The sequence below is a fragment of the Moschus berezovskii genome, chromosome 15 (genome assembly GCF_049115385.1).
Source record: "Moschus berezovskii isolate FMDL1 chromosome 15, NW_MosBer_1.0, whole genome shotgun sequence".
In the NCBI taxonomy this organism is placed as follows: Eukaryota; Metazoa; Chordata; class Mammalia; order Artiodactyla; family Moschidae; genus Moschus; species Moschus berezovskii.
The window spans coordinates 53,555,644-53,581,232 of record NC_142474.1 but is presented as its reverse complement, the minus strand read 5'-3'; the positions used below and the strand labels follow the sequence as shown (position 1 = coordinate 53,581,232).

General features: G+C 40.8%; 1 protein-coding gene across 2 annotated transcripts in view; it reads right to left on the bottom strand.

Annotated features, from left to right (window-relative positions):
• RSU1 (Ras suppressor protein 1) overlaps window positions 1-25,589 on the bottom strand; it is a 199,098-nt gene that overhangs the window by 90,520 nt on the left and 82,989 nt on the right. For both annotated transcript variants that reach the window (XM_055429360.2, XM_055429353.2), the window contains one exon: window positions 7,963-8,095. In XM_055429360.2, the coding sequence (XP_055285335.1) occupies window positions 7,963-8,095 (133 nt within the window). The remainder of the gene's footprint in view (window positions 1-7,962; window positions 8,096-25,589) is intronic.

The following is a 25,589-nucleotide window of genomic DNA, read 5'->3' as shown; positions in this document are numbered from 1 at the left end:
AAAAACAATGACCCCTCTGCCAAAACAGAACCTAATCTTGGTGTCCCTAAAATGAAACAATGGTGAATCCATGTGTTTTGAAAGAAGCTTTAAGTCTGAAAGCCAAATGCCTTAAGAAAGGCATTGTGGAGGGCCAGGGGGGAGGGGTGGATTAGACCTCCCAGAGGCATTTAAACGCATTTACTGATAAAGAGAATGTGCCTACAGCGAGGTTGTGGGGGCTACAAGAGAAGAAAGACAGGGTGGTGGAACAAACTCCATATTCAGAGAACTGAATATGGAGAAGTCACAACAGTGTTAGGGGCTGGACTGTGCTGTTACTCTGAATGTGACCATATTTGAAGATTGCAGGGTCTTTATGGGGTAATCAAATTAAACCTTAGGAAAAAACCAACCTTGTTCACATCTTGATCTTGGGACTTCTAGAGCTGTTAAGATAATAAATTTCTGCTCAGTGGTTAAAACAGCCAAAATAAGACAAAATTAGGTGGCAGCAGGGAAAAAAATAAAGAAGGCAGGGTGCTTACTCAGTAACCCTGCTAAGTAAAATAACCAAAGCCTCAATAACAATTTATGTATTTTCTAAACACACACTGTGTCACTGGATGGAGAAAAAAAAAAGTATACACATTTTAAAGGTGATAAAACTGTATGGGTTCCAAATGAGACTGTTTGAAAATTAACTATGACAGTGGAATACAACATTTTCTTGACCACAAACTTTTATATCATGAGTCTTAAAAAATACATATGAAATGATATAGTCAAACACAAGAGAACAAAATCTACAGGGTTCTTTACTTAATAGTTGATGAATAAACTGGATATCAGTAAATGTCAGTGGACATAAAACTAATATTTATACTTTCTATCTGATTCAGTTGACAAAAATACCTTTCATAAGACTACTCACTCTAAATCACAGTATCTAACATTATAGGAGAACACTTAATTGTCAAAAATTACAAAAAACAAAATCCCAACAATGCCTGAACAGAATAAGAGACCAGAGCTCAATAAAGTCAGCATGTAATAAAATAAGATACTACCATGTAGAGAATAGAAATTGGACAGTTTTGATTATAAAGTGCTACTTATTAATTTATCTCTCCAATAAAAACAGCAAAGGCAGGCAATAACTCATCTGAGCTGGACAGAAAGCATCCAGCATTGAACTTGAAGACTGCTGGGAGTTAATAAAGGTTATCAATATGTAGGGTGGACCACGTCTTTGAGTAGGTCAATATTTCATAGTTCGATATGATCATTTCAAGTGACTATCATCTAAAAATGGAACTCAAAATAGTTCTTTTGGAAGAGGAAGTAACCTGACACATTTCCTTTTTGGAGTGCAGATGGAGCCTAGACTATGTTTATTTTCCTTCTGTCAAGAGGGACAAATTATCTGCATTCTATTTACCTTAAATTGATACTGTCATACATCATATTGTACATTACAGCTGCACAAGACAGGTTGAAGGCAGGCTTGAGAGTCAATATACAAGGAAGGAGGAGATGCACAGTGAGGGGAAGAGACAGACATGATTGTTTTGCTCTTTAAAATCACGCACAAAAGTCTCTTGTGGCAAAAGGATCAGAGTAAACATCGCTCTTCTTGCCTTGATGGAGCAGTTATGTTTTTTCTCATTTGCCCCTCTAAATTTACTCGCGACTCTTTCATGGTAACTGCCCGAGTCGTGAAATTAAGTGCAAAAAGACTGACAGGACCTCAGCTCATTGGTCAAACATGATCCCACAGTGCTCACCCAGCAAAAAGTGGCTGAGAAGTGACTGCCTCACAGGACCAGAGAATGAACGTGCAGACTTGAGGGAGTCTTTTATTTTTTTTGTTTTTTGAATGTTGAGTATTTTTTTTAAATTTATTTATTTTAATTGGAGGCTAATTACTTTACATTATTGTATTGGTTTTGCCATACATCGACATGAATCTGCCCCGGGTGCACATGTGTTCCCCATCCTGAAACCCCCTCCCACCTCCCTCCCCATCCCTCGAGAGAGTCTTTTCCGAAGTCTGTATTTGCATCTAAGGTCAGAGTGAAAGACATTTCAGCACACCTATAAAATGGGGTTTCCTGGACACTTTCAGAAATTCCAACTTAGCCTCCTGAAGCTGTTTTCCAAACCTTGGCAGAGTTCACCTTTGACCTTTACAGCTTAAGGGGATGGAGATTCCCTACTGCACCCTCCCAGGCTCCATGTTCACTGCACATGTCAAATGGGCAGCACTGTCCACTTAAAAAACTGAACTGTTTCGCATCAGCTATAAAATTATAGGAAAGCTTCAAAAGGCATGTACATACTTTATACACTGAAGAAATGACATGCATGAAGAAAAAGGAAAAATATTAACGATCCCTGAAAGACATCTGAATAACACCGCTAAACAACTTAAAAAGCAGAAAAGTTAAAACTCCTTTTAAATGCAAATTACAGTAAGCAATCTATCAGAAATGGAAGAGAAAAAGAACTGTCCTGCACTCTACCTCACATAGTCTGTTTTCTTCCTTACGAGGGGAGAGATAAATTTACCAGGGCGATTAATAGCTCATGGCTACACAAAGAAAAGAGATGATGGACTGAGTCAAAGACCAAGGTTGATGTTATGTCCTGTCCTGACCAAACTCAGTGGAATTAACATACTTATACTGGTAACATACTTATACTGGTAACATACTAGCTGCAGAAAAAGGAATGATATGTAATTCTCATCGCTGAAAGTTAACATGAAATAAGGGATGTGACACGGTACCATCCAAAGCACAACGTATTTTATGGGTTTCCTTTTCTCTTTGGTATTTCATGGAGAAGGAAATGGCAACCCACTCCAGTATTCTTGCCTGGAAAATCCCATGGACCAAGGATTTTTGGTATTTCTTAGCAAGGTTTGTTAAATGAACACATTTGTATGCAAATACGTCCAGAAACGTCACAAGTTTGAACCATATTTTGTATTATGGAGGAAATGTGACAATCCATTTATTAACTTAAAGAAAGAACCATAATCACACATGTAGCATCTATAAATGAAATATAAATTACCAGGAGCATGATACACAGTCAGCTTTTAAAAACAATCTTTGCGTCTGAAGGCTTTTAGGAAAAATTGGTTCTTCTTTTTCATGTCTAATGTAAAGAAATACTGTGCTTCTCTGGCTTAGGTAGAGCTATTTTCAGAGACAGTAATAAAAGAGAAAAGTCTTTGCCTTCTTGCATATCTGTTGTCACTACATAAAAGAAGTCCACTAACTGCTAGCAAGGTCCTGGCAGATTAACCCTCTCCTCCAGCCTTCTGTGATATTTATAAAACCATCTGCTTGTTCAGTGCATCCATTTTTACACTTCACCCGAAAAATAATGTTTGGAGAGTTTTATTAGACAGGATTTGCTTCTGCAAAGGGCTGTCTTAAATAAATGGGATCACCTATTAAATTAAAAACTTTTTCTAGCCTTTTGGTAGACCAGCTGTATCTATTATGTAAGGACCTTCTAAGTCAGCAGTCATTACAGGATATAGTAGTTAAGAAAGCCCAGGTATGGCTATTCTCAGACAGTAAAGAATCTTCCTGCCAATGCACGACACACCAGTTTGCGGGTTTGATCCCTGGGTCAGGAAGATTCCCCTGGAGAAGGAAATGGCAACACACTCAAGTATTCTTGCCTGGGAAATCCAATGGACAGAGGAGCCTTGCAGGCTACAGTCCACGGAGTTGAAGAGAGTCGGACATGACTTAGAGACTAAACAATGGCAACATGGTCACTCTAGCCTCTGATAGGTTTGCCCAAGGTGCAGAACAAAAGAAGACATTACTTTGTTTTAATTGTACAAGTAAAACAGCTTGAGAAACAATATGAAGCAGAATCAAAGTCCTTATTCCTCCTTATGAGCTAAACAGGATGATTTATTTTGCTAGACTTCCAAGGGAAGAGAAATTTGTCTCATTTTCCCATCAATGCCCACCACTCCCCAAGCACTGCTTGGTTAAAATGTTTCTGTTAAGCAACCTGAATAATAGTATGAATGTCTTTCTATGGGACTGAAAAACAAAACAGAAAAGCAAGTGAGTGTGGCACCTTTTCGATGGACAGCAAAGAAAGTCACAAGATGGGAAGAATGACGGGGAAGGAGCTTTTGAGTTATGCCAGCCTGGAAATGAGGCTTTAGGACTGCCAGGCATTACAAATTGCAGCCTTCATGAGAATGCCTGTTTTCCAAATGTCGCTTTCAACCGACACTGTTTCCGCTTAACATTTGTCAAACCTCTTCTTTTGTTAAGAGTTAACGTGTCAGCTTTTAAAATGGCTTGCAGTTTCCATCCACCTTCCTTGATGGAAATGTGAAAAGTGTGAGTTACTCCCTTTCACAAAGAATCTTGTCAAGGATCCTGACTCCAATCTGACTTCTCTTCTAGGCGACCAGGAAAAAAAAAAAAGACCCTGCCTCCTGGAAGCTTAACAAGCGGTGACGATCTGATCATAACTCTGCATAGAAACAGAAGTTACTCGACAATAGCCCGAAAACACTAACACACTTGTAGGGTTTGAGCGTCGACATCCAGAAGGAGCCAATTCCTTTGACAGAGGGAATAAGTGACAACGAGCGGGCAAGGCAATGACACCAGCCAATATGTTCCCTTTGCTGAAAGTACGATAAATGAACAAAGAGGGAGCTCCATCTGAGGACTCATCAGGATGCAATGAATGCCCCAAATGTACCCCGAAAACAACCTCCTGAAGAATCTCCTCTCAGCACTCTCCCAGCCCACACCTGCCCACATTCCCTCCTGTTCCATCCTCATCCACTTAAATCCCTGCCAAGTATTTTAATTCCTCCTAAACACTGACTTCCCTGTTTTGTTTCAAACATCCATGTCACCTCTTGGAGTCTGTTAGAGTCTGGAAATCAGTTAATTCATCTTCCCTGGACTGTCGCTGCTCAAGACTCGGAAGGCCTCTTAGGATGCACTGGGAACAGGAAGGTCACCTTGAACCTCAACCAGGGACACGAAGGGAAATGAAATGAGCTGGTGAGTTCTTAATGCTCTCATTTAGGTAATGGGTCGATTGGTTAGAAAGGGGAGGAAAAAAAGAGGAGATTCATTAGTATTTTAAGTGCCAGAATAAAAAATTAAAATACGCTTTTATGACAGGCTAAAGATCAATATATTTAAAAAAGGATTTTTTAATTGGAAGGGGTGTACGTGACTTATATAAAAAGAGATGAGGAAGTGAAGATTAGAAACTATAGGTTTTAGAATAAAGGATCTAAGACTAAGGTACCAAATGAGACATTTGCCTTGTTTAAAAAAATATCGGTGTCACATATAAACTGCCTCCGTGCAAGTCATCACATGTACAGCTTTACAAAAGTAGCCAAATATCTGCTAATTAGATTTATTTTTTCAGAGAGTTGAGAAATCCTATAAGTCCTCTAATTATGAAGTGCCTGCTTAAAAAAAAAAAGAATTAAGTTTGATTTCTAGTTATATGAGGATATACAAACATACACTTATTCTTCCAAAAGAGGACTTTAAATTATAAAAAACAGTAAAATATAGTGATGGCATTTTTGCACAAGTATATTTTTTTAAAAAACAGACTGAGCGCTTGAGGCAGTGTCTTACTTGGTTCCCAGTCCATGTTTCTGGCTGGTATGTTGATCAAGGACCGAAGGTCACTGCTCCACTGGGAGAACAGGAGGGCAGAAAGCTGGGATACAGAAAGTGGTTAACATTCTTCTCTTTCCCAAGGAGGAGAGAAGGGGAGAACTCTAAGAGAATTCACTTTAGGGAGGTCCTTGCTCCCAGGAGTTTAATGTCAAGGGCATTCTCCCAGCAGAGGCACACATACCCCTCTCAAATCAGTGAACAGAGTACTGACTGGTACCCCTACAAAGGGGACAATGGCTCTCCCATGCTTCTCTAAGCTTTTTCATGTCAATTTAACTGGACAAAAGATAACAAAATTCTCCAGGAGGAAATCATGTCAAATATAAGCCAGTGGGCAAACTGCTTAGATGACTCTTATCCTCCAATATAAAATGGTATTGAAACAGACAAGAATATATACATCAAACGTGTCATGGACTAAGTGGATCACAGATTCCCTTTCAAATAAAGTATCAATAAACTCAGTCAACACCTCTCCTTTATCCAGAATCCTAACGATGTTCAAATAAACAGAAACTGCCTGTAATAGCACATAATGGTGATTAATTGCCCAATGACTCTAACGTACTCAAAATCCAAGCATTCACAATGTAATCTCTTAAAAATGAAATGAAAATTAGAAGCACTTTCCTATGCACTGCATTCTAATTCTCTGTAAATTCTAAATTAGTGTATTAGTGTAGATTCTAAATTAGGAGATTTAAAAAATCATTAACCAGAATTAACAACAGAGTATTTCCCCCAATTCTGGATTAATAGTAGCTTATTTATTTTTCTGTAGTTATTATGTACAATGTTTTTCTAATCGTACACCACCCTACAAACCAAAGCACTGCATAACCTTCCGTTCACTAACGAAACATTAGAGGCTCATCTAAAACTGACGTTAGCACCGATTAAGAATTTAAAAGAAACCAAACGAACAATAAACAGCTAATTTGCAATTATACTTTCACACATTTTCATGATGAACTAGACAAATTTCCAACCCTGAGCTATGTTCATTTAAAGAAAAAAAACTATGTATGTATAATAATAGCTCATATCTATGTGGTTCATGAAACAATAACACACACCCTACACATCTCTCATTTTACTCTTTAGTAAGTCTAATACATAAGATAAATACTAAGATGTCAAAAAAAAATGTTAAAAGAAACCTAAACCAGGCTTCAAGTTGTATTCATATACAAGGATATGTGTCAATTTGGCAATTTCAGTTTATTTTGCTTGAATATCATTGTTCTTTCACAGTTTACCTTCTCTGTGATTCTGTCTGCTGGAAATATACCAAAAGGAGTCCCAGCTGTGTAACCAGGGACATGGCAGCATGAGGACTTTTACTACCAGATCCACCAATGGCCATTCATTGGCCAGAACTCTGCCCTGTCAGTTAAATCTGACCCACTGTTTCAACACAAATTCGGAGAAACCCGTGTTGAGCTGGGGGGCAGGGGATAGCTCTGATACCCAAGAGAAAAAAAGGGAGACTCCAAACTGACTGTAGCCTTTAATGATCCCTGGGGTCTTCTCTAAGAACTGGGATGTTAAATTCTCACAAGTTGGTACTGGACACAAAAACAGATTAAACTTGACTATGAATTGTTTCAAGTCTTTTGCAGTTGCTTAAAACTAGAGGTGGCTAGATTTCAGCATTAGAGGGTCACTGAAGCCCTAAGAGAAATGATCACTTCAATTTGGGGGTGGCGAGTGGGAGGAGCAGAAAATAGTAACAGAAGACACAGTAACAACAGAGCAGGTGGAGGTGGCAGCATTCCTTCGCACCTGAACACACTGAGGAAAAGAGGGGCGGGAATACTTAGGTTTTAATGCTGGACCCCCCAGGGGTGCCCTGGACCAGAGGGAAGGACTTGAGAGATTTTGACGCTGTTGACTTAAGCCAGCTGATCCCGCCTCATTTTCTGTCTTATCTTTTCTCTTAAAAAGCAGAATAATGCTTTCTTAGTATGCTCTACTGATTTTATAAATAAACCACTTAACAATTTCGTTCACAACATTTGTTACTCTCTGCATTCAAAGGAGAAAAGAATATGTTCTGATCTTAATGTGTCTGGTGAATTTCCTTAGGGCCATGCATATTCAGCCAGTTTAATACCTTAAAAGACTTCTAAACAAAACTGGTCTAAGTTTCCTTTGACATTGTGAATGAAAAATAATCTATAAATAAAGACAAATACTATGTGTGGTTGTTAAGCCTGGCATAATTATAAATACCATAAAACCAGTCGATTTCAGAAAATCATAGTCTACTTACTATTTGTACGTCTCGGAGCGGATATATTCAAAAACATGGGACACGCCAAGCTGGAACTGGTCAGCGATAGGGGTAACCCAGGGATTGTTCTCTGCTTTGAATATCTGCTTCTGACCAGTTAAATCCAAGTTTCCTAAAAAGATGGAGAGAAAAAAAAAAAATGAAGGTCATCTAACCAACAGAAATCAAATTCAAGAAGTAATTCATGCCCAGTAACCACAGCACAACCTTAAGCATCTGCTGAGTCATTTGATTTGTTTTAAAAATACTTAGCCCAAGTCACTGCTGGTCTACAAGCCATGTCAGTGACTGCATACTGACGCAGGAAATTCGGAAGGAAGGGAAGGCGATAAGGGGAGAGGGGAGAGGGAGCAGAAGAGGTAAGAAGGAAGTAAACGTGGATGCAATTCATACAAATGCAGCATTTGCTCCATTTTTCCCAGTATTTGCTAAAGGAACAAAAACGGCCTTCCAGGATTGCGAGAACCCTTAATATTAGGATATCCCCCAATTTCACCTTGACAGTCTGCATCACCATCTGTCCAGTAAGACTGAAACCTGATCCAATCAACACCACTTTTCATCAAAGCAGGACACAAGTGAAGAAAGGTGAGAACACTGCCCATGTAAAACTCCTACTGCCTCACTCAGGTAGCATAAGCAGATCTCAGAATCAGCACCAAATGCATCTCAATAACATGGTTAAGGGTAGAAACGCACACATATGTATCCTGCCTATTCACAAATTACCTGTAAAAAGCATTTCCTCCTTTGATTCTCCAGCAATCCCTAAAGTCAGTAATTGACATCACTTTACAGGTAAGAAAAAACACAGAAACTTGGGGAAATTAAGTAATATCTCTAAGAACAGAAAATGTCAGAGTAGGGATTTGAATCTAAGCCTTCTGACTCCAAATCTCTTATATATTTCTACAGTGTCTGGTGACGCTAACAGGTTATGTGTCAATCTAGATCAACCAAACATGAGCTAATGAAGGTAGCCAGCATCTGGGTACCACATATTGCTGGATCAGTTGATTCTCTATGTTTTTCTGTTTGGTGTATTTGAAAATGGAAAAGGAAGTGTGAGAAAGAGCTTCAAAGAACATGCTTGCCTACGAGAGAGAGAGACAGAGATGTTACACAGTAGAGCTGCGTGTGGTTTCAATGGCAGTCAGCTGGCTCACCGACATCCTTGCCCTCAAAGTCCTACTGAAGATGTCCATTTTCAGACGCCTGGTCTACAGTTCTAAGGTTTTTGAACACAGACACGTGGGAATTACTCTTTTCATGACACAAGCCAAGTACCATTTCTGTCCTGTTCTGAGGCTCCAGCTGCCAATTTTGTCATAACAATAACTTCAGCATATGGAAAACATATTCTAAGGATGCAAGCATTGCACAAAGCACATCATCTCCCAGCTAATCTGAACTTCAGAAATGAGAAGAAAACGTTTACTAGGACAGTGATGCAGCATTTCTTTCTTAAAACAAATGATGATACCCTGAATCTGCCTTCTTGTTGTCATACTGACAGACCTTGTATCAACGCCTCACTTTACCGTGCTCTGCACATACTAACTACATTTTTCATAAAGTGCAGGTTGCGGCCACCTTGCATCCAGCAAGTCTGTCGGTGCCAATCTTCCAACATCATTTGCTTACTTTGCATCTCTGGGTCACGTTTTGGTAATTATTCCCATATTTTAAGCCTTTTTATATCATTATTATTTATGTTAGGGTGACCTGTGATCAGTGATTTTTATGTTACTACTACACGTCACTGAAGGCTCAGATGACGGTCAGCAGTTTTTATCAGTAAGAAATTTTTTAATGTTTATTTTTGGCTGCACTGGGTCTTGGTTGCTGTGCATGGGCTTTCTCCAGCAGCGGTGAGCGGGGTCTACTCTCTAGATGCGGTGTGCAGGCTTCTGACTGCAGTGGCTTCTCTCATTGCCAAGCACAGGCTCCAGAGCTCATGGGGTTCAGTACCTGTGGCTCACAGGCGCTAGAGCTCGGGCTTAGCAGTTGTGGTGAACGGGTTGAGTTGTGGCATGTGGGATCGTCCCAGACCAGGGATGGACCCAGAAATGGCAGGTGGATTCTTGACCAATGAACCACCAGGGAACTCCGTCAGTATAAGAAATTTTTAACTAGGTATCTACATTTTGGGGCTTCCCGGGTAGATCAGCTGGTAAAGGATCCACCTGCAATACAGAGACCCCAGTTCGATTCCTGGGTCGGGAAGATCCCCTGGAGAAGAGATAGGCTACCCACTCCAGTATTCCTGGCCATCCCTGGTGGCTCACACAGTAAAGAATCTGCCTACAATGCGGGAGACCTGGGTTTGATCCCTGGGTTGGGAAGAGCCCCTGGAGGAGGGCATGGCAACCCACTCCAGTATTCTTGCCTGGAGAATCCCATGAACAGAGGAGCCTGGCAGGCTACAGTCCATGGGGTCACAAAGAGTCAGACACAACTGAGCGACTAAGCACAGCACACAGCACATGTACATTTTTAGACGTGGCGCTATTGCACAATTAACAGACTACAGTATAGTGTAAATAAAATTTTTATATGCAGTGGGAAGCCAACAAACTTGAGTAATCTGCTTTATTGTGATATTTGCTTTATTGTGATGGTCTGAAATGCAAACCAAAGTTATCTCAGAGGGGTGCCTGAATGAACATGAAGCTATTCAGAATAACAGAGGAAAAACAGACCAATGGAAAAGTGATCCCTGTTTCATAAAATGCTTTTAAAGAAAACAGATATTATGAAATAGTAAGAGAGTAATCCATCATGATATTTCCAAAGCTATTTAAAATCTGCTGGTTAAGTACAAAAATAAGCAGATACATTTCTCTCCAAGATTATCAATATTGTCAATTTCCTCATCTTAATGGTTAAACATCATTAGTCAGATATTAAATCACTTGGGAAATTAACGGGCTTTATTCTCTACACCGTGAGTCAGAAAACTGCTTGGGATAAGTGGAAATGCAAATGTTGCATTGGGTTTAGCTAAGTATCCTATGAAGGTGTAACACTGCCGGCAGTGGACTTCTGTGCATATATTTTGCTTTTATCTTTACTTGGACAAGAGACAAGTTTTTCAGCTTCCCAAGAATCAAACTGATTGCTTGCTTAAGTCTTGCTATAATTCTCATTTCCTCGTTTGCTATACCCTATGTCCTCCTGTCCATATCACTGTCTCATTACTTCTTCTCCAATTTCCACATTTCCTAAAAATGAATAGAACAGAAGTTTCTGGGGGAAAGTCTTAAATTTACAAACAAGTCTGTATTTCTGAAGTGTCATGTTAAGTTTTTAAAATATTTTTCGGCTGTGCCACTCGGCATGTGGGATCTTAGTTCCCATTGGAAGCTCAGGGTCCTAATCACCGTACCACCAGGGAAGTTCCCGAAGTGTCGTGTTTTAAATGCAGTTTATTACGCTGTGCAGTGTCCTTTGGCACCACGGCCAATGAGGGAAGGGCCGAGTGACCGGGTGACAGTAACCACAGGGCAGAAATTCTCTAAACAGTTGGGGGGGTTGCTAGAGGTAAAAGCCTCTTTCTTAAAACATTCACCTGACAGCCTACACTTACCCAATATCCTCTTCCTGCTTCCGAGCCCTGCCCACTTACATTATCATGGAATCAACTGGAAAGAAACAATCAATGAGACCTTTGGAAAAAATATGTCTTCTAAAATGGGTAACCAAAAAAAAAAAAAAAAGCCATGAAAAGCATAAATCACATAAAGATGTGAACTAATTCCTAAGCGAAGGAGACTTCCCTGATAGAAGTGGCTCTGCTCTAAATATCTTTCTTCCTCATCCCCCCAAATTGGTTAGTCTAACGAAAAATCCAGTCTAACTTTCCCATGGGTAGAGTGTATCTGATGAAGAAGCTTCCTGGACTCTGTCATTCACACACATTACCATGAACTAACTCAACTGGACTGCTTTCCTGTTTAACCTCTGGTTCAGATGGGTATCACAGGAATATGACTTGGAAAAAAAAAACAAAACAACCTCTGGGGAAGGAGGAGGGTCGAAAGAGGAGAAGTAGCTGTGTCTGGAGCACAGAGGATTTCTTGGCTTGCTGTATTTTCAAGGCTCTGGGTCAGTGTGAGAGCAATGTGGGCCAGGGAAAGAGTTTCAAAAGGACCCCACAGACAAGCCTCAGGTTTTCCAAATTTGCCCAGGGGAGCAGGAGAGGAAGACGACTCTCTTCTTTCCCAGACTGCATCACCAGCTCCCTCCCACCCAGGTGCAGGGTTTGCCTGAGACAGACTGGCTTCTGGGGCCATTTGCTGCAAGGCATCCACCTAGACATACCTCTCCTTGAGCAACGAAATACAAAGAAACTATATGGGACTAAAAGTAAGTGTGTGCAAGCACAGCTGGGGCAAACATGGACAAAAGATACAAAAAGACCAAACAAGCCCTACCGCCACTTCAAAAGAGCCTGGAGCAAGAACTAGGTGTTCAGTTCAGTTCAGTGGCTCAGTAATGTCCAACTCTTTGCGACCCCATGAATCGCAGCACGCCAGGCCGCCCTGTATATTACCAACTCCCAGAGTTCACTCAAATTCATGTCCATTGAGGCGGAGATGCCATCCAGCTTGGCAACTGCAAAAGCAGGGTACTGTGCACCCTACCCTGCACTCAATGCCACCTAAGTGGTGGGTAAACCACCTAAGCCACCCCTCCAGCCTGATGCTTGGACACACTCCTGTCTTCACCCCATATAAGGAACCAGCTCCCTCACCCTTGGGGAGTTGAGGTCTTCTCACTCCTCCCGGCTGCAACAGGAGCCCTGATAAAGCCTTGCCTGAATCTGTCTGGCCTCTAGTCAGTTTCTATTGATTGGGGAAGGACACGAACCTTGACTGGCATCATGCCCACTAATCCAAAAGTACAGGTATGTTATGAACCGGTTTTAATGGATTATCCTTGAAATCAACATACAGGTACAGGAAAGAACAGCCTGTTACTCTCCTACCAGCAACCTGCTTTCCAATGTACTTTGTCTCATGATCACTTAGTAACAGCCTCTGACTAAGCCTGCAGTCTTTTTAAAGGTAATCCTCTAAAACTAATGTACTAAAGTTCGATGCTCCCTGGTTGCCATATATGGAAAACAGACCTGGAGGAATAACGTCAAGAAAGGAGGTCAGCTCTGTACCCTGGGCCCTCTCGTCTGAGACCTCAAACCCTCCAGTGTGCTGTCAGTCCCTAGCTATGTCTCTATTTAAGCACTATCAATGGAGACACGAGAGGCAGAGGATGACGCTAATGACGCCTGCTAACTGGAGCACGCAGGAACTGCAGGATCCAAGCTGGACGTGGTTGATTCGGGGAAGAAGAATCTTATACTGATGAAAGCTGGAGTAGACAGAATGGACCAGAGGCTGCTTGTGAGCATTTTCATTTCTATCACTTCAAACTCATCTGTGCACTCTAGCTGGGGGAGGGGGAGGCTGAAGGGATGGAGTTACCCTCCCCCACCCCCATTTATTTACCTTAATGTCAAACAATCCTCAGTCAGATTTAATACCAAACTTCAGATTCACAGGTGCCTCATGGAATACTGGAACCGGGAAGCCTAGCAGAAAAGCATGATTCATGTTCACTGACATGGGGTGTGTGGGGCGGGGGGGCAGTAAGACCACACAGTAGCTTTGTGGTGGATGCTATGCTTTTTTCTTAACAAAGAACCACGAAACCGATGCTTCAGGTCCACAGCGCACCTTAAAGCAGGCAACTATTACAGATGACAGAGATGGAAACCGCACGAGCCAGAGCCAGCACCAGCACTGACTCTATGAGCTGTAAGCGGACTCGGTGGAAGGGGACATGCCTGTTTTATTTTCTGAGTTAATGTCACTGGTGGAGGATGCAGTACCTGCTTCGGTGCAGCTGCGATCCTCCCAGCTGGCTCGGTGTCTTTCGCTTTCTCACCTCCCTCTGAACGAACACGGCAATTTCAGAAGAGGGTTAAGATAATTAGAAGAAAGCTCGGCCATCATCCCATGTGAAAAGCTGACACCTGGCTCCTGAGGGCCCGGCAACAAGTTCCTCCGACCTCAGCCGAGCTCATCCATCAGCTGTCTGAGGTGGGTTCCCTCTGCAGTAATAACATGCAGGGAGCATCTCAGCGTCCCGTCAGTCAGGCTGCAGGAGCCCTAACTTGCCGCACGCTTGGCTGGCTCCAGTTAGGAGTCCTCGCCCATCTCCTTTATTAGAAGCCTGAGCAGCGCTCGGGTGCTGTTCTAACAAGGATCAGGCGGCAGGATTAAGCACTGTGACAAAAAGGATCTAATAAGCTAGAAAGAGGTGCACCCGCGGACACGCTGGCTGCCTCCCAGACACACATTCCCTCCGCTCGTTCTCCAGTGGGGAGGCCTGGGCCACATGGGGAGACAGCCCGCGCCGTGATGAGTGGTGACCCTCTGACCGGCACTGCCCTTAAGATCATCTGTCACTCACAGGCTGCTTCTGCAATTGCAAATTGGATTTTCCATTTTATTACCTGCAAAGACACCACATGTACTTCATTCCAGAGCCTCGAGTACAGGAGCTCTGCCATGCGACTGTATTTTGTAAGGGCTAAAGCATGGAAAACAAGCATTCCCCTTGCTAGTGATACAGGTGATCAGACAGAGCAGGCCTTGTGGCCTCACTGATAAGCAGACTTGTTTGCACGTATAGAAATGGGTTGTTTTCATAATCCTACTGATAAGAATTCTTCCTGAGTACTCCAAATCCTGAAACACGTGGCCAGAAACATCATTTATTGTATATTAAGCAATCAAGGCAACCTGGGCAAATTTTTCATGTCATTGAAGTATCATTCCCTCCCTCCCTAATTCCAAAATCCTGCAGAACACTTTTTAAATGAGTGCATCCTAATAGCCAGCTCCCTCGCTCACGAAACTCTAAGGCCATCGTCTAACAAGGTAAAACTAGCAAACCGTGGCTGATGGGGTACTCTATCATCAGTATACTGGATTTGCCCAGACTCAGGAAACTGATTCGCTGCTGAAGGGGTCTAGATGGGACATTATGACAGCTGAGAGATCACCTCTGCTCTGCAGTGAATCCACACACAGGAGCTAACCACAAACAACTCCGGCACAAAATAAAAGCCACATTTAGGGCTGCTCCAAATATAAACAGATACCCTACATGTAAATCCCTAAGCTTATTACTATGTAAGAGGCTTCTAATTACAGAAATGCATGATGACAGCTGGAGGTGGAAAGCTTCTATCTTTTTCACTTCTTCAGCAACAAACTTTATTGAATGGAAAACGAGCATGAGGCTTATAAAATCATGCTCACATTGGAATAATAAATGTTTGCTCTAATAAAACACTGGAGACAACCAGAATGCTCAATAGGTGGGAAGCAGAATAACATGGCTACTCAATGAAGTGTTATCTGGTTATTAAAACAAATGACAAAGACCTGTACGTTTTGACTGAGGAAGAGATCTACACCCTAATTTTAAAAAATTCAGGGTATATTAAGTTTGTTATGATTTCATTTTTGAAAAAAAAAGTATAGAAGAAAGAAATCTCATGTTAGGTATATGAGGAAATGTGTAAGTGAGAAAGAGAAGAGAAGGACACATATCAAATTGTCAATATGGGTTTCCTCAAAGAGGGGAAATGAAGGTGGGGAAGGGATTTGAACTCATAGAATAGAGGGTAAATTATTTCTTTCTCAAGAACTCCATGTGATTACAAGTATGAATTACTTTTACAATTAAATAAGAATAAGGTGAATGAAAAGGATATCATCAAAAATAATTCAAAATACAAGACGGATGCTAATTAGTACAAAGGCAGCGCCTTTTATTTAAAATGGCATCATCCCACTGCAGGAACAGCCTGATGGTCTGCTAAGCCCTAACTGGATTGAGAAGCAGAGTCTGAGGCTGCTGCTTTTTCTGGGCATCATTGATGCAGTCCAAGTAGGCTGGAATGTCTCATGACAGCTCTCAAATTTATTCTGCAGGGAATTCGAGGCCACACTGTCATTCTGGCAATTGTCTGCTTAGCCTTCTGGGAACACATTTTTAAAACAGGCATTTAGCTCTTTTAATACATACGATGCACTGCTGCTTTGTGAAACATACTAAAATGTGACTCTTCCAATCTAGTCAAGGGAAGCATACAATTTAAATGAAAGAGACTTTTTAAAAAGCCCTACACCCTGCCAAATGGCTTCAACAACAGTGGCCTCTGATTTATGTGTGTATTGTGTGCAGGAGTCCAGAAGCCCTTTTAAAGAACGAAAAAAAATATTACTTTACAGTTTTCTCCAGGGCCCTTCTTGGCCATGTGACATCTGTGTTCCAGGTTAAGATGGACTAGAAAAGGGTCTCTCAGTCGCTGGTAAATACAATTCCCCATCAACAGAGCCATGGGCATTCTGACGGCTCACCACCATCACTGCTTTATTCAGCAAGTCCCTGTCCATGGACGTTCAATGAATAACTCATGTTGTAAACCTGGCCTTTGTGTAGGATTTCCCCATTATTCTTCTAAAGGTGGGAGGAAAAACCTTACTTTTGCTTAACAGATTTCCCTTTTCTTGTTTATGTAACATCAGGAAGCATATTCTTTTTTTAAAAAAAATATTTAACTAGGTTTTAAGTTGCATCATGTGGGATCTAGAGTTCCCTGACCAGGGACTCAACTTGGGCCCCGGCATTGGGAGCACTGGATCTTAGCTACTGGACCACCAGGGAAGTCCCCAGGAAGTATATTCTAAAGCCCAGTGGGTCTGGCTATGGATGCCACATACCATTCACTGGCTTTCTGACCAAATGACCTTGGGTAAATCCCTGTGTTTTCTGAGCTTCAGTTTCCTCATCTGCCAAGTGGGGATAATGGTACCAATTGACAGGATGGTGGACAGGAGCCCCAAGGTGTACAAAGTCATTCTCTACCCTGGAAAGCCCTACATCAATATAAAATACTCTTCATTATTATGTTAAGCGAAATCTGCAAAGGAGAGAAAAATGTATACTGGAAAACAATTTGCTTAAAACAGATTTTCACTCAGGGAATTCATCTCCTAAAAGTTAAAGTAGCTCAGTCATGTCTGACTCTTTGCAACCCCATGGACTATAAAGTCCATGGAACTCTCTAGGCCAGAATACTGGAGTGGTAGCCTTTCCCTTCTCCAAGGGATCTTTCCAACCCAGGGATTGAACCCAGGTCTCCCACATTGCAGGTGGATTCTTAAGCCCAAGAATACTGGAGTGGGTAGCCTATCCCTTCTCCAGCAGATCTTCCCAACCCAGGAATCGAACTGGGGTCTCCTGCATTGTATCTCCTGAAATAGAATGCAAAATAAACATACATTTGCCTGGTAGTACTCTTTTAAGGAAAGGGTCCCCAAGTTCATAAACTTCTCAAAGGTCTGTGATCAACAGTAGGGCCATGGGGCTTCCCTGGTGGCTCAGTGCTAAAGAACTGCCTGCCAACGCAGGAGACATGGGTTCGATCCCTGATCCAGGAAGATCCCACATGCCGTGAAGCAACTAACCCCGCACGTCGCAGTCCTGCAAGCTGCAACTACTGACCCCACATGCCGCAACTACTGAAGTGTCTGTACCCTAGAGCCTGTGCTCTGAAACAAGAGAAGCCACCACAATGAGAAGCCTGTGCACCAAAACTAGAGAATAGCCCCTGCTTGCTGCAACTAGAGAAAAGCCCATGCAGCAAAGACGACCCAGGACAGCTAAAAATAAAGTGAAATTAAAAACAAAAAGTAGGGCCAAGAAAAAATTTAGGAATGCCGATTTCATTCCCTAGAAGACTGAAGGGCGGCAGTCTGCAGCAACCCATGAGGTTGGGTCCCAGAGCACATTAGGTTGTTCAGCGTCCTCCCAGCCCTCAATGTCCTTCCACTGAAGTCCCCCCGTTCAAGGACAATGTTCTGACTGCCTGGGAAGTTGGAAATGTAAGCACCAATGAGAAAGCCCCAGTTACCCCAGAGATCCCAAGTAGATATCCCTGAATATCAGCAACATAAACTAAATAAATGGATGTTCAAGGAGTAAGTTCCAGCAATCACAACTTCTTACAAGATCAATAAAGGTATCACACCCTTCGGCAATCTATTCCAAGTACAGATGTGTAAGAATTCTGAAACTGAAACCAACCATCTTATGAAGAGCAACATGATGTGAGTGGAGGAAAGAACTGATCGCAAAAGAAGTCAGTCAGCACATATGTGGAATCTAGAAAAATGGTACAGATGAACGCCAAACAGAAACAGACACAGGGTGTGGAGAACAAATTTATGGACACCAAGGATGGAAGGGAAGGTGGGATGAATTGGGAGACTGGGATCGACACATATACACTACTGTGTATGAAACAGATAAAACTAATGACAACCTCCCGGATAGCACAGGGAACTCAGTACTGTGGTGACAAATGGGAAGGAAATCCAAAAAAGAGGTAATATATGTATCGTACAGCTGATTCGCTTTGCTGTAGAGCAGAAACCAACACAATGTTGTAAAGCAACTATATTCCAATCAAAATTAATAAAAAATATTAAAAGAAGTCAGCACATTTGGGTTCAACTCTTATGTCTCTCATTAACTAGTCATATATCCTTGAATGTCATTTAAGCACTCAACTTTGGTTTCCTCATCTGTGAGAGAATGATATCAAGACTGATAAGTTCTAAGATTCCTTCCCAGTGTAAAATGCAACTAAATTTTTTTAAAGGAATTCTCAAGATTCAAAAAAGCATTTGTATTTATATCAAAGGATGGATGTTAACTAAACATATCATTGTAATCATTTATAACATATGTAAGTCACATCAGTATGCTGTACATTTTACACGGTGCTGTATGTCTATTATATTTCAAAGTTAGAAAAAAAAGAAAAAATTATGCTAAGGATACATAGATATTCACAGTGATTTATGAATACAAAATTTCATTTATGCTGCGTGGTGCTCCTCTAGAACATCTGGAAACAACTCAAATAACTAAAGGGTTGGTTAATATATTACGAGACACTTAGGATGGCAGAGTATGTCGTCATATGGTTAGAAACAATTTCAAACAAAATTTAATTACCTGGGGTAATGGTCACGACACAACATTGAAGGTTGAAATCTAGGCTATAAAACCCACATGAGATGATCGTATGTTTAAAAAAGTTTATATACATATGTGTAGGAAAAAGACCAGAAGAACATACACACATGTGCATACACGTAAAGAGAAAAGACTTCTTTCTTCTTAACAGTGGTTATTTCTGAAGGGGAGGATCACTCTTTACTCTGCTTCCCAGTTATTCTAAAGCAGTGATTCTCAGACTTGAATGGGCATCAAAATTTCCTGGAGGCCTTGGGAAAACCTCCAGAGTTTTTGACTTAGGAGGACCTGGATAAAACCCAAAGCTTACGTTTCTAACAAATCCTTAGGCTTCTCTGGTAGCTCAAACTGTAAAGAATCTGCCTGCAATGCAGAGGACTCAGGTTCAATCCCTGGATCAGGAAGACCTCCTGGAGAAGGGAATGGCAACCCAACTTTAGTATTCTTGTCTGGAGAATGCCATGGACAGAGGAGCCTGGCAGGCTACAATCCATAGGGTCCCAAAGAATTGGACAAGACTGAGTGACTAACACTTTCACTTTAGGGGATGATGAAGTCTGCTCAAGGGACCATACTTAGAGAAAGTTTCTGTTTATTTATAATAAAAAAATTTAAGCAATCAAATGTTTTTAAAAGCTTAAATAAAGCAGCCCCCAAATATTAAATCTATTTAGAGTACTAAAAAAAAAAATCTGAATTTTCAGATACTGCTGCTGCTGCTGCTAAGTCACTTCAGTCGTGTCGGACTCTGTGTGACCCCATAGATGGACTACCAGTTCTATTAAGATGTTAAAAAACACAAAAGCTTCCATAAAGTAGTGAATGCTAACATTAGTATCATTTGCATTGTAATTATAATAGCAATTAACTGCAGAGCATATATTATGCACCAGATGTTGCTTCAGGAGCTCCACAGTATTGCAAGGAATAACAACTGTGCACAGAAAAGTATCGCTATTATCTCATTTAAAGAAGAGACAACTAACATTCAGGGAGGCTGAGCCCCATATTCAAGGTGGGAATCAAAGGCCAGGTTATCTGACTCTTTAAAAACCTTTGGTGTTCCCCGTACAGGACACTTAAAACATTTTCCTCTTCCTGCAAAAAGGTACTGAGGTGTTGCTGGAAAAGTCAACATTATGACATGGTTTAAAGAACACTGAGAGACAGAAACAGAACCTCTCTCACAGGGTCCAGAATCCTATCATCAGAACCACAATCTAGAATCATCACTGTTACCTCCAGGAATTTTGTGTCTTTAGACACAAGATACCCGGGCAGAGGAATGTGTTTGGCTGATACGCTTTCATTAGTATGACAGTGAATATTTCAACAGACCCTGTTAATATAGAGCATACATTTCCCTATTTAAGAGTCAGAAAACAAGGCCAAGGGTTTCTGTTTTTTGGTGTTTTTTTTTTTTTTTTTGCTTAAATTGATCATGTATTTTTTAAATTCATTTTTGATGGATACAATTGGTTTACAATGTTGTGTTAGTTTCAAGCGTACAGCAAAGTGAATGAGTTATACACATACTTGTACCTACTCTGTTTTAGATTCTTTTCCTGTATAGGTCATTACCAAGTATCGAGCAGAATTCTCTGTGCTATAAAGTAGGTCCTTATTAGTTATCTATTTTATATTTAGTGCTGTTTATACATCAACCTCACTCTCCCAATTCATTCCTCCCCTATTCTCCCTTGGTAACCATAAGTTTGTTTTCTACATCAGTGACTATTTCTATTTTGTAAATAGGCTCATTTGTACCATTTTTTTTTTAAGATTCCACATATAAGTAATACAAATACAGTATTTGTCTTTTTAAAAAAGAATAAAATCTTGTGTAATTATACACTGAACAAATCACTATTTTAAAAATAATAACATTTCATCAGAATGGTTGAGGAAAATCACTACGTGCTTCAGAGAACTGAAATTATCCAGGGAAATTCTTATCAGAGAAAAAGGGTGAACAGGTTTGAATCTGGGTGAGGAATCCCAGATAAGGCAACCGGGGCAGATCACAGGTGGTGTGCACCAGGGCCAGGGAGTGGATATTGGTGTATTTCAATCGCTTTTTTTTTTTCCCCTGGCAAGACTTTCTTGGGGCCCCTGCTGCAACTGGGGACAGTGAGAACAATCAACAGAATCCCTTGCTTGCTGGCTCCCCAAGGGGTGGGGCAAGCTTGTTCCTTACATGGGCTGAGGGTAAGGGTGTGCCCAGGGCTAGAGGCATGACTTAGATGTTCTGCCCACCTCTTAGGTGGTTTTGAGTGCAGGGAGCATGCATAGTACCCTGCTTTTGCTCCAGGCTCCTCAAAAGTGGTAGTTGGGTTTTTGGTCTCCTCAGATCTTTTTCATTTAAAAGGAAATATCTATACTACTACAAAGAAACAGCCATGAGTCATATTTCACAATCGTCAGGGCTGAGTCAAAGCACTTCTGAGGGTCTCAGGTGTCTCTAACAGTTTCAAAAGGCTGCCCTCTAGGGAAGGAAGCAGGTGGGAGGCAAGGAAATTATACCCCTATCTCTCCCATCTCTCACAGCTTCCTGAACACCATGCTATCTGCACCAAATGACAACACTGGACCTGGGTGGCCCCCAGATCTGAGGCTCCTCCCTTTTCACCCAACATCTGTAACTGCACTTGGGAGATTCCATGTGTACAGATATGCTCACTAACTGACATAAAGAATCTGACCATACTCTGGTGATCAGTGGCTCAGACTCCATGCTCCCAGTGCAGGGGGCCTGGTTTGATCCCTGGTCAGGAAACTAGATCCCACATGCTGCACAGTAATAAATAGTAAATAATTAAGTAACAAATACTAAAAAAGAATCTGACCACAATCGAGATGCACAAACAACTGGAGAACTCATTAATGGAAGTTTGCAGGGTATGAGGGGTTGGTGGAGATGGAGTCTTAAACACAGCCAGATGTGTATCAAATTTTCATTTCCAAATTATGTAAGAAGTGGAAATGATTTTAGTTCACAGGCTGATTCAATCAGTACAAATATGATCACCTAATCTTAATAACTATCATCTTAATCACCTTCCCAAATGGCAACAATTTAGAGTTTTAATGTTTAAACTTAAAAACAGTTATTTAAAAAGCAGACCGATTTTTCAGCTGATAGGACTGATGCTGAAGTTTAAATGTCACTGAAATACATGCCTAGGCATTTGCTCCTATGGAAGTATGAAATGAAATTAACTTTATTTTTTATTTATATATAAATACCCTTGAATCCAATTTTATTAAAGGTTAAGTAAGGGATCAGCCTACTACACAGAACCTAAACTTAAGTTATATGTAAAAATGGCTTGTTTCAGCTTTGCTTCTCACTCTGGAGCTTATATTTTTATTACTTTGGTGCCATGTGTTACACTCTCTGCAGAGGCTGTAGATGGTAAGAGTGCAGATATTATGCCACATAAAATATGTACTAAGATAATTAAGAACTGTGAGTGACACAAATGCTAAATCTACACGAATAAAACTGCAACAACTGTAACTCAATTTCCAGTGAATTCAAAATTATTCATGCTAAAGAAAAGGCAAATGTGTTTCAGGTTATACATAAACAATCCATTTTAATCTGTTTTGATGAAACTTATTTTCCCATAAGTTTAGCAACTGTAGCTCAGAAGAAAGATGCAATGGGGGGAAAAAATCCACAACTATGCAAAAGCAGTATTTCCATGTATGCAAATACATATGTACACATGCATGCACATATACACACATTTACCTACTTGAGGACTTCAGAAATACGATAAAAGCAAAAACTACATATTACAGTAGAAAAGACATAGTAGAATATAAAGTAGAAAAGAACCTGATGATTCTACTGTGCTTTTAGTGTTATTCTTTTTATTTTTTTGAATTGGGGTATAGTTGCTTTATAATATTGTATAAGTTTTGCTGTTTCTAACTTTTATAACTATTTACTTTCTTTCAGTATAAGTGATAAAAGGCAAGTAAGTATCCCAAACTACTATCAACAAGAGTACTTTCTAGTCTAGTGGTAATCCAGAGTCAAGCCCAGGCCACAGACATAAACTAATATAATTAAAAACTTTAACGTTAATGTTTAAGAAAAATCAAAGCAAAATAACTATATAACTCAAGAGATAAAAGTACCAGCCTCCTAAGGATCTTAAACAATTTACCAGACTTGGTACATTTCACGTGTGAAAAAGCATTAACTATAAATAACAGAGAGAAAACGGAGTTTTGCCACAATTTGGGATTTGGGTGAGCATGATGACATCATGAATTGGTTTCCAGTATTTTTGGAAAGCCAACTGTCTTGGGTTAAAAATATGAAATACTGTCACAGTTAAATAATAAAAAAAGAACGAACGTACTATAATACTCTAACTCAAGGGAAAAAACAATCCACAAATACAAAATCGTTTTTTAACATGTGAAGCTGTTACAGTGACTCAATTTGTTTACAAGAAAATAGAGCTCAAATGAGCCAATCCAGGCATTGGCACTTCTAAACAACTTCTCTCATTGCTACTGGTTTACACAGTACTGTTAATCCCAAGATCCCAGCTTGCTGTCAGATTTCAGAGTATCCTGACATTCCTCATCATTATCATCATAAAAAATTGTGAGAAAAAGGAGAAATAGAATTAATATATTTTCAAATGCAAAAGTTGTTTTAAAGATTAATGGCATCCTTATGGAGTAAATAAATTTATATGTGCCTTTTTATACATTACTAATTTTTTAAAAAGATTTTGTTGTTATTGATGTGGACCATTTTTAGAGTCTTTATTGCATTTGTTACATTATCGCTTCTGTTGTAGGTTTTGGCCTCTTGGCCATGAGGCATGTCGGATCTCAGCTCTCCAACTAGGGTTTGCACCCACACCTCCTGCACTCGAAGGCAAAGCCTTAACCACTGGATGACCAGGGAAGTCCCCACACTTATCATTTCACTTAATCTTCATGATCTGGAGACCTAAAGAGTTGTTCAAACAGGAAAAAGGTTTTGTTTGGCCATAATTTGACATCAGCATATAAGAACAAATGGTGACTTACTCCTTAATCAACAGCCAGGTCTCCCTAGCTGATGATGTAAACGTGAAACAGCAAATGGTGATGTCCAGCATAAATACACTAGGCTTGCACAGTGCTCAGAACTATGGCCTTAAATTTTTAAACAACTGAACTTTAAAAATGGTATCACAAAAAAACACTTACAGGACATCTAGAGGTACTTTCCATCAAACAATGTGTGACTTACTTGCAACGATGCAAACACACTCTATGTTCCTGCTTCTGCACCTACATAAACGCCTTCTCCCTGTGCTTCCTGGTAAAATGCAATGTGTTCAGTATCGCCTCTTCAGAGAAGCCTGCCTGGATTTCTCCACTGAAAAGTTGCTGCGACTGCTAAGTCACTTCAGTCGTGTCCGACTCTGTGCAACCCCATAAACGGTAGCCCACCAGGCTCCCCCGACCCTGGGATTCTCCAGGCAGGAACACTGGAGTGGGTTGCCACTTCCTTCTCCAATGCATGAAAGTGAAAAGTGAAAGTGAAGTTGCTCAGTCGTGTCCGACTCTTCGTGACCCCACGGACTGCAGCCTACCAGGCTCCTCTGCCCTTGGGATTTTCCAGGCAAGGGTACTGGAGTGGGTTGCCATTGCCTTCTCTGACTGAAAAGTTGATCCCTATGATTTTTCACTGTCACAGCACCTGTTTGCTTGTTCTGCAGTGCTTATTACAGTTTATAATTATCTCTTTGGCCAAACTGTTTCCATTTCAGCATCCCCCATTAAACAGGATGGGAACTTTGTCTTACTCATTTTGCTTTCTCAGGCATCTTATTCAGGATAGGGGTGTCCTTCTCAAACAGGATGAGGCTCCATATCCCTCTAAGGGTGTCTATCATATGACCAAAAGGGAAAGGGCTTTAAAAACAACTGCACACTTGTTGATCTACATCTCACCCAGCTCCCACCACAGATACTGATAATCCACCCACCCCTCCGCCTCCTGGTAAGGCAGTAATGACACACATTAGAGATGTGACTGAGCTAGACACAGAACTGATGCTTGGGAGGGGTAGAGAGCAAAGACTGAAAGCACTGTAGCCGGCACACAAAGGCAGGTCAACCTGGAAGACTGCAGTGTTTATTTTCAGAAAGCACAACTCAATTTCACCCTCTCAGAAAAATAAAAGGAAAAGGATTGGGAACTTCCCTGGTCTTCCAGTGGTTAAGAATTCGTCTTGCAATGCAGGGGACGTGGGTTCCATCCCTGGTTGGGGAACTAAGATCCTGCAAGCCACTGAGCAGCTAAGCCTGCATGCCACAACTAGACAGTCTGTATGCTATAACAAAAGATCCCACGTGACACAACTAACACCTGATGTAGCCAAATAAAGAAATAAATAAATTTTAAAAAAGAAAAATGTTCAGCTTAAGTAATAAACTATTAACTCAGAAATGGGGGAAAT